Here is a 10,451-nt window from a genome sequence, read left to right on the forward strand (position 1 = left end):
ACAACCTTTGGCAAAAAGTCAGACTTAGTTCTCAAAACTTCCTTATCCTGATGAAAAATGAGATGAGGAATCACAAGAAAGAGCAGACAATGATGAAACTCTTCTAGCATAATAGATAGCCAAAAGAAACAAAACTTCCCAAGAAAGAAGCTTAATATCTACCTTATGCATGAGCTGAAATGCAGAAGACTGCAGAACCTTCAACACCAAATTTAGATTCCAAGGTGGAGAAATTGGCTTAATAACAGGCTTAAAGGGACATGAAATCCAAAATATTTATTTCATGATTCAGATAGAGAATACAATTTTAAACAACTTTCCAATTTACTTCTATTATTTAATTTGCTTCCTTTTCTTGTTATCCTTTGCTGAAAGGTTTATAAAGGCAAGCTAAGGAGCAGCAAAGAACCTAGGTTCTAGTTGCTGATTGGTGGCTGAATATATATATACCGATTGTCATTGGCTTACCCATGTGTTCAGTTAGAAACCAGTAATGCATTGCTGCTTCTTTAACAAATGATACCAAGATAATGAAACAAATTAGATAATAGAAGTAAATAAGAAAGTTGTTTAAAATTGTATTCTCTATCTGAATCATGAAAGAAAAATATTAGGTTTCATGTTCCTTTAATACGTGCCAAAGCCTGAACAAAACCATGAATATCAGTAAGGTTGGCAATCTTCCTATAAAACAAAGCTGAATGAGCAGAAATCTCAGAGAACTGGCATATAGGCCCTTATCCAGACCATACGGTAAGAACTACAGAATCCTAGGGATTCTGAAAGAATGCCAGAAAAAAACATGAGCCAAACACCAAGAAATAAAGGCCTTCGAGATCTTATAATAGATTTTGCTAGTCACAGGCTTACAAGCCTGGATCAAAGTTTCAGCCACAGAATCTTAAAACCCTTTATGTCTAAGAACTAACCGTTCAATCTCCAATTCATCAAGCTTAGTGACTTGAGATCTGGATAGAAAACAGACCTTAAGATAGAAGGTCTGGCTGCAAAGGAAGAGGCCAAGGTGGGCAACTGGACATCTGATCCAGATCTGCATACCTTTCGCTGCCCTTGATACCTCATATCTTTGAGCCTTTAAATCTTTTGTGTGCAATATTTTTTTTAATTATTAATTATTAGATTGTGTTATTATGAGTGTAAGTGTACTACGTTTGATGTGTTTTGTGCAACTTTTTTTTTTTTTTTAAATAGTTAACCAGAGATCTGAAGTTGCGGTAATCATTCTAGTGTAAATCGCAATTATGTTCAAGTGATCCTATTTACTTTCAACTCGTAATATTAGCAGTAAGCCCGATGAGTGCACCTGTGATAAACCCCTCATCACTCTCCACTCGTAATCAGGCCCTTTGTAATCACAAGGATTTTTCTGTAGGCTTATAACACATTAACAATTAAACATTTTATATTACAGTTTCGCCGCAAACATTTTATATTACAGTTTCAAATTGTTTAAAGGGACATGAAACCCAAACATTTTATTTCATGATTCAGATAGATGATGCGATTTTAAACATCTTTCCAATTTACTTCTATTATTTAATTTGCTTCCTTCTCTTGTTATCCTGAGCTGAAAAATGTATGTAGGCAAGTTCAGGAGCAGCAAAGAACCTAGGTTCTCACTGCTGATTGGTGGATGCACATATATACTGATTGCCATTGGCTCACCCATGTGTTTAGTTAGAAACCAGTAGTGCATTGCTGCTCCTTCAACAAATGATATAAAGAGAATTAAACAAATCAGATAATAGAAGTAAATTATAAAGTTGTTTAAAATTGTATGATCTTATGAAGTTGCTACTCTCTGTTGCAGTTAGATAACAGTTTCAAATTGACTTAAAAACTAAACTAGAACTTCCTAGAAAAATTAACTGTGTCAGCAGATTGTGTGCAGTCTCATTCATAGTTAAAATTTAGAAATCCGTTATGGTATTAGCAGTCATCGGAGTTTCTTGGTAGTCCAAACATTTTTTTTAACTTTTCTATTATCCATTTTTTCTAAATATTTATTTTGTGGAAAATACAAGGAATTTGAAGTCTAATAAACTTGCATATCAAACTGTCGGCTAGATTACGAGTGTTGCGCTATGAGTAAAAAAGCAGCGGTAAGGCTTATAACGCTGCTTTTTCACTACCGCTGCTATTACGAGTCTTGTAGGTACAGCTGTCCTGCACACTTTTTTGTCCATACTGCAAATTAACTTACGCAATTTGTGTAAAGTCTTTTTTCAATAGCACTTCCATAGCGCCGGTATTACAAGCTTTTTCTGGGAGGCCAAAAAGTGAGCGGTACAGCTTAACCCGCAAGATTCGTAACGCATTCTAAAGTCAGTAGTTATGAGTTTTACACTACAAAGCTGTAGCATAAAACTCATAACTAAAGTGTTAAAAAGTACACTAACACCCATAAACTACCTATTAACCCCTAAACCGAGGCCCTCTTGCATCGCAAACAATAAAATAAAATTATTAACCCCTAATCTGCCACTCCGGACATCGCCGCCACTAGAATAAACATATTAACCCCTAAACCGCCACACTCCCGCCTTGCAAACACTAGTTAAATATTATTAACCCTTAATCTGCCGCCCCTAACATTGCCGCAACCTACATTACAGTTATTAACCCCTAATCTGCTTCCCCCAACGTTGCCGCCACTATACTAAAGTTATTAACCCCTAAACCTAAGTCTAACCCTAACCCTAACATTCCCTAACTTAAATATAATTAAAATAAATCTAAATAAAAATTCCTATCATTAACTAAATAATTCCTATTTAAAACTAAATACTTACCTGTAAAATAAACCCTAAGCTAGCTACAATATAACTAATAGTTACATTGTAGCTAGCTTAGGGTTTATTTTTATTTCACGGGCAAGTTTGTATTTATTTTAACTAGGTAGAATAGTTACTAAATAGTTATTAACTATTTACTAACTACCTCGCTAAAATAAATACAAATTTACCTGTAAAATAAAACCTAACCTGTTTTACACTAACACCTAACCTTACACTACAATTAAAAAAATTACCTAAATTAAGTACAATTACCTAAATTACAAACAAAAAACACTAATTTACACAAAATAAAAAAGACATTATCAGATATTTAAACTAATTACACCTAATCTAATAGCCCTATCAAAAAAACACAAAAAAAACCTAGCCTAAACTAAACTACCAATAGCCCTTAAAAGGGCCTTTTGCAGGGCATTGCCCCAAATAAATCAGCTCTTTTACATGTAAAAAAAAATACAAACACACCCCAACAGTAAAACTCACCACCCACACAACCAAACCCCCCAAATAAAAACCTAACTAACAAAACCTAAGCTCCCCATTGCCCTGAAAAGGGAATTTGGATGGGCATTGCCCTTAAAAGGGCATTTAGCTCTATTGCTGCCCAAACCCTAACCTAAAAATAAAACCCATCCAATAAACACTTAAAAAAACCTAACACTAACCCCTGAAGATCCACTTACAGTTTTGAAGATCCGACATCCATCCTCAACGAAGCCGGGAGAAGTCCTCAACGAAGCGACAAGAAGTCCTCAACGAAACCGGGAGAAGTCTTCATCCAAGCCGGCAGAAGTGGTCCTCCAGACGGGCAGAAGTCTTCATCCATCCGGCGAGGAGCGGGTTCATCTTCATTATATCCGGCGCGGAGCATCCTCTTCTTTTGACATCTAATGAAGAATGAAGGTTCCTTTAAATGATGTCATCCAAGATGGCGTCCCTTGATTTCCGATTGGCTGATAGAATTCTATCAGCCAATCGGAATTAAAGGTGAAAAATTCCTATTGGCTGATGCAATCAGTCAATAGGATTGAGCTTCAATCTTATTGGCTGATCCAATCAGCCAATAGGATTGAGCTCACATTCTATTGGCTGATTGGAACAGCCAATAGAATGCGAGCTCTAATCCTATTGGCTGATTGGATCAGCCAATAGGACTGATTGCATCAGCCAATATGAATTTTTCACCTTTAATTCCGATTGGCTGATAGAAGTCTATCAGCCAATCGGAATTCAAGGGACGCCATCTTGGATGACGTCATTTAAAGGAACCTTCATTCGTCGTTAGATGTCGGAAGAAGAGTATGCTCCGCGCCGGATGTCTTGAAGATGGACCTGCTCCTCGCCGGATGGATGAATATTGAAGATGCCATCTGGATGAAGACTTCTCCTGGCTTCATTGAGGATGGATGTCGGCTCTTCAAAATTGTAAGTGGATCTTCAGGGGTTAGTGTTAGGTTTTTTTAAGGGTTTATTGGTGGGTTTTATTTTTAGGTTAGGGTTTGGGCAGCAATAGGGCTAAATGCCCATTTTCAGGGCAATGGGGAGCTTAGTTTTTTTTAGTTAGGTTTTTATTTGGGGGGGGTGTTTGGGTGGTGGGTTTTACTGTTGGGAGGTTGTTTGTATTTTTTTTTACAAGTATAAGAGCTGATTTCTTTGGGGCAATGCCCCACAAAAGGCCCTTTTAAGGGCTATTGGTAGTTTAGTTTAGGCTAGGGTTTTTTTTATTTTGGGGGGCTTTTTATTTTGATAGGGCTATTAGATTAGGTGTAATTAGTTTAAATATCTGATAATTTGTTTTTTATTTTGTGTAATTTAGTGTTTGTTTTTTGTAATTTAGGTAATTGTATTTAATTTATGTAATTTATTTAATTGTTTTGTAATGTTAGGTGTTAGTGTAAGACAGGGTAGGTTTTATTTCACAGGTAAGTTTATTTTAGCTAGGTAGTTAGTACATAGTTAATAACTATTTAGTAACTATTCTACCTAGTTAAAATAAATGCAAACTTGCCTGTAAAACAAAAATAAAACCTAAGCTAGATACAATGTAACTATTAGTTTATTTTATAGGTAAGTATGTAGTTTTAAATAGGAATTATTTAGGTAATGATAGCAATTTTTATTTAGATTTATTTGAATTATATTTAAGTTAGGGTTAGGGTTAGACTTAGGTTTAGGGTTTAATACATTTAGTATAGTGGCGGCAAAGTTGGGGGCGGCAGATTAGGGGTTAATAAATGTAGGTAGGTGGCGGCGATGTTAGGGGAAGCAGATTAAGGGTTAATAATATTTAACTAGTGTTTGAAATGAGGGAGTGCAGCGGTTTAGGGGTGAATATGTTTATTATAGTGGTGACGACGTTGGGGGCAGCAGATTAGGGGTTAATAACATTATGTAGGTGTTGGCGATGTCGGGAGCGGCAGATTGGGGTTAATAAATATAATGTAGGTGTCTGCGATGTCGGGGGCGGCAGATTAGGGGTTAATAAGTGTACGATTAGGGGTGTTTAGACTCAGAGTTCATGTTAGGGTGTTAGGTGTAAACATAAATTTAGTTTCCCCATAGGAATCAATGGGGCTGCGTTACGGAGCTTTACGCTGCTTTATTGCAGGTGTTAGGCTTTTTTTCAGCCTGCTCTCCCCATTGATGTCTATGGGGAAATCGTGCACGAGCACGTACAACCAGCTCACCGCTGACTTAAGCAGCGCTGGTATTGGAGTGCGGTATGGAGCTCAATTTTGCTCTACGCTCACTTCTTGCCTAATAACGCTGGGTTTAGAAAAACCTGTAATACCAGAGCTGTAGGTAAGTGAGCGGTGACAATAACGTGCAAGTTAGCACCGCACCCCTCATAACGCAAAACTCGTAATCTAGCCGTGTGTTCTTTAATTGTTGAAGGCATTGTATGTCTCTTTTTTGTAGTTACGTTTTTTACTTTAAGTAGGATAGAGAGTTTGCATAATAGGTCACAATCCAGAATGTCCTACATTTTCTCTACCTGTTTTTTCCCTGTGTGTGTATATTATAAATATATATCATACAGTGTTAATAATATATGTGTGTATATTATATATTGTACAGTGTTAATAATATATGTGTGTATATTATATATTGTACAGTGTTAATAATGCAGCCAAAATATTCTATAACACAGTGATCTTTTCATTAATGTAGTTTATTATATGTGCTGCTCTCTAATTTGGCCCACTGTAACAGCAGAAGAGTTCTGTTCCTCTAACCCTACTAAACAGCCTATGTTTTGTTTTTTTCAGGCAAGTATGTGTACCAGCCAATGACTCCTGTTGAGCATTTACCAAGCACTGAGATCCCAGCTGAGCCACGAGAACAGACAAACACCATTCAGATTAGTGTGTCACTGGCTGATCAATTCCTCAAGGTGGCCTCATCTTTCCAGCCTCCATACCTGCCAGAGTCACCTCGTTACTGCACCATCTCTGACCTCTTCTTGGATAACTACCAAGTAAAATGTATCAATGGGAAAATGTGTTATGTTCAGCGGCAGCAACCACCCCCTCCTCAACCACCTAAAAGAGTCAGGTCAGAGAGAGAGAACTTGCAGGAAGTATATCCACAAAAAGATAGCCAGGGTCCAAAAATAGACCACTGCTCTTCTCCATCAAGCTCAGAGGACTCAGGAATCAATGCTGTAGGGATTCCCTACCTGGAATCATGTGATGAGGACACAGAGGAGGGGGCAGAGTTAAGTTCAGAAGAGGACTGCAGTCCAGAGAGCTGTTGGCAACAAGAGAACTGCCCAGTGGTATCTCCATCCAAGACTGATGTGGAAGTCATAGAAACTATAGAAACTACAGTGTGAGCCACTGTAGAATAAACTTTACATGTGTATATATATATATATATATATATATATATACACATGGGCATTGGATCAAATCCTGCCACAGGACAGAGCAATACAATCAACTTAAATATTGCACATTAATACACATTCTTTAATCACAGAAAAAGTTTAGGCCAGCTTATTGGTGACCAGTTAGTTCATGTTTTGGTCAGTGGAGGCTGCACATATATATCTTTCCTCACCGGCTTCCATTGCAACTCCTGTGCTTGCATATTCATTAAGGCATTTCCCAAAGGTAATATTCAGTGACTTAACTGTTTTGTAAAATGAAGATTACTGGCGCTGTGCCTTGATGCCTAAAATATTTACAAGGAGAACATACATTCAAAACGTATTCCATGTGTACAATGTTCTTTATCCAGAGGATACATATTAGACTAAAGTGAAGTTCTGTTAACCCTTCCACAGCCTTTACCCACAAAGGGGCTAAAATGATATATTAAAGAAAAAAAAGAAATAGTATTAATGTTCAGGACCATAAAAATACTAGTAAAGAGCACATAGCAATAGGATTTGCTGAATATATACAGTTTGTGTTTTGTCAAATGCACCATGAGTCTTATTAGATATTGCTGCCTTTGTTGTATGTAATATATTACTGAGTGCACACTTACTTATTCCACCACAGCGACTGCTTATGAGGAGAGAAAACACCACGCTCCTGACAGAACTTCCTGCAAATTGATTTGTATTTGACTAACACACGCAGTAAGTGATGTATGGTATGACAGGAAGAGACATTTCTACCACAGCGCTGACAGAAAAAAATTTAAGAAACAAATTGTCGCTACATATTAAAGCCAGAGGCGGGGGTGCCCTTACACTATTTTTAGCTTCATTGTGATTAAACAGTATATTTTATAACATTTTAAAGAAATGCTCTATATATAGTATTATGGACTTTGGAGTATTTTACAACTGTTCTATGATGTAAGTATATTCATTCAGTGCACATACAGTAAATTATGACCGTATGTCTGTGCTTAGAAGCACCTATAAAATTGGCCTTGTTTCCTAAGGGATCCTAATATACCCTAAGGGATCCTAATATACTGTGTATTTTGCCTTGAGCAGAGCTAGCTACTAGCTGCAGCACGCATGCTCCTTATATTCTGCTCAGTCAGATGTCTCTGGGGACTGGAAATAGGGGAGAGATGTCGATTGCCATATCTGTCCCAGTAAAAAAAAAAAAAAGCAAGTTAGTGCTAACTTTTAGTGCTCAGCAGAACCATTATTTGTAAACTATTAATCATTTCTACACAAGGCTAATGTTACCTGAGGTATCATCTATCCTAGAGTTTTCTGGTGATATCAGTCTTGAGCTGGGAAAAATAGAATAAAAAATAAGATGTTTATTATTGACAAGGGGGCTATTAGAAGTGAATGGTTGATGTATATTAGTACACATGTATCAGTGGCATACTCTTGTATTTCCGTGTCTAGCTACTTGTGTGCAGTAATCTTATACTGGCTCTGAATGGGGATTACAGTAAAAACCGCAGCCATAAACATTTGGAAGGAGGAAAAACCATAATGGATGTGGTTTTTTAATCTATACTGAACTACTGCTGAAAGCTTCCTAAATGATTTTATCTTCCTAACATGCCCTTGTGCTAACTTGCTACAAAAGCATTATTCCACATCTCCATCCTGCCCAAATATATAGAAATGACCTTTTCATTATGGATAGGGAGGGCTCTTGTCCCGCTGCCTCCACCGCTTCAGAATTACTCTATGGATGACAGCAGCCGGAGTCAATTATGATGCAATTAGGTTAAAGTGACCTTTAAGATCAGACCATGTTCAAAACAGTACAGTGGACCCTGGGTGGCAAAGCAAAAAAAAATCTTTTGAGAATAAGCTGTGTAACTTGTGGACAGCTTTGTATTTATATTGAGCAGCTGTACAGTGTTATTCTTTACAGTATTAGCAGGTATGTAAATTACATTTTGTTGAAATGTGTCTGGAATGGGTATTAGTGGGAGAGTGGGGTTTACCTGGTTCCTTGTGTGTCTATCAAAGTCACTACAATGATGCCAAAAAGCAGACAACTGTGTATCTTCACAAGCTAAAGTGAATTAAAGGGATATTAAACCCATTTTTTTCTTTCATGATTCAGATAGAGCATGCAATTGTAAGCAACTTTCTAATTTAGTCCTATTATTGATTTCTCTTCGTTGTCTTGGTATATTTATTTGAAAAGTAGGAATGTAAGCTAAGGAGCCGGCCCATTTTTGGTTCAGCACCCTGACTAGTGCTTGCTGATTGGTGGTTTAGCCACCAATAAACAAGTGCAACCCAGGTTGCTTTACATTCTTGCTTTTCAAATAAAGATGCTAAGAGAAGGAAGAAAAATTGATAATAGGAGTACATTAGAAAGTTGCTTAAAATGTCATGCTCTATCTGAATCATGAAAGTTTAATTAATTAAATTTTAACATTCATGGTCTTGCATAGAATTTACAAGTGCCATGGTCCAAAATCTTATTTATTTAATATTAGGACATAATAAACACATTGGGGCCTATCTATCAAGCTCCGTATGGAGCTTGAAGCCCTGTGTTTCTGGCGAGCCTTGAGGCTCGCCAGAAACACCAGTTATGAAGCAGTGGTCTAAAGACCGCTGCTCCATAACCTGTACGCCTGCTCTGAGCAGGCGGACAGACATCGCCGCAATTCAACCCGATCGAGTACGATCCGGTTGATTGACACCCCCCTGCTGGCGGCCAATCTGCAGGGGGCGGAGTTGCACCAGCAGCTCACAAGAGCTGCTGATGCAATGCTGAATATGGAGAGTGTATTGCTCTCCGCATTCAGCGAGGTCTGCAGACCTTTGTTAAATAGGCCCCATTATCTAAACTTTCAAAGAAACAAGTGTACTAATTAAAGACTTGCTTTACATTAAGCTTTTGGTTTATTAAGGGCTAGATCACAAGTGAGGCGCAAACGGTTTTGCGTAAGCAATATCGTCTTTTCGCAAGCATTTTTAATTGCGCTGATATTACAAGTTGAATGACATTTTGATTGTGCTAGCATAATCGCAATTTACGCTTCAGTCAGAGCTGTGGTTAACTGTTTTCTAAAACTAAAAAGTGCCACAAAACATAAAAAATACAAGTACAGTTACACTCATAATAACACTGTGTAATAAAAATTATTACAAAAAAATTATTTCTCAAAAAAGTTATAAGGACTCAAATATATGAGATCTCGGATATAAGAAAAAAAAAGCCGCCAAAGTACTTTAACATAGAGATACATACAGATACATTGCAAAATAATTATTTGTATGTCAAACACACACAAACCAAGCCGCTACAAATCCGGAAGTCCTGACGTCATAGAATAAGCGGAGGCCAACTAACACAGCAAGTGGGTAGCAGGGGTGCTTGCTGAAAAGAACGGCCAGTGAAGCCGTGTGAAAATATCGAAAAATAGGAACAGCAGCACTTTAAAGAGGAGTCAGAGGGCCAAATATAAAAATAAAAGTCAACTTTATTTCAACATCAGGTTAAAAACTGGTACAAGGCTAGCAAACTCTCTGACCAGTTTCGTGCTCTGTTGAGCACTTAATCATAGGGTGAGTTTGCTCTGTGCACACTCCCTATTTAAAGGGAAAGTGCACCTGTTGATAATTTGATATGTTAATTAAAAAACACAACATCACACTAGTATTTAAAATTGTATAGTTTTTAATCTGATGTTGAAATAAAGTTGACTTTTATTTTTATATTTGGCCCTCTGACTCCTCTT

At 37.3% G+C, this 10,451-nt stretch overlaps 1 protein-coding gene across 1 annotated transcript in view; it reads left to right on the forward strand.

Moving 5' to 3' along the window:
- The window catches only part of C1H3orf70 (chromosome 1 C3orf70 homolog), a 195,179-nt gene extending 187,603 nt beyond the window's left edge, over window positions 1–7,576 (forward strand). Inside the window, exon 4 of the mRNA XM_053698745.1 lies at window positions 6,089–7,576. Within this exon, the coding sequence (XP_053554720.1) occupies window positions 6,089–6,654 (566 nt within the window). The 3' untranslated portion in view covers window positions 6,655–7,576. The remainder of the gene's footprint in view (window positions 1–6,088) is intronic.
- Window positions 7,577–10,451: the final 2,875 nt, after the last annotated feature.

The sequence above is a fragment of the Bombina bombina genome, chromosome 1, assembly GCF_027579735.1.
Source record: "Bombina bombina isolate aBomBom1 chromosome 1, aBomBom1.pri, whole genome shotgun sequence".
Lineage (NCBI taxonomy): Eukaryota > Metazoa > Chordata > Amphibia > Anura > Bombinatoridae > Bombina > Bombina bombina.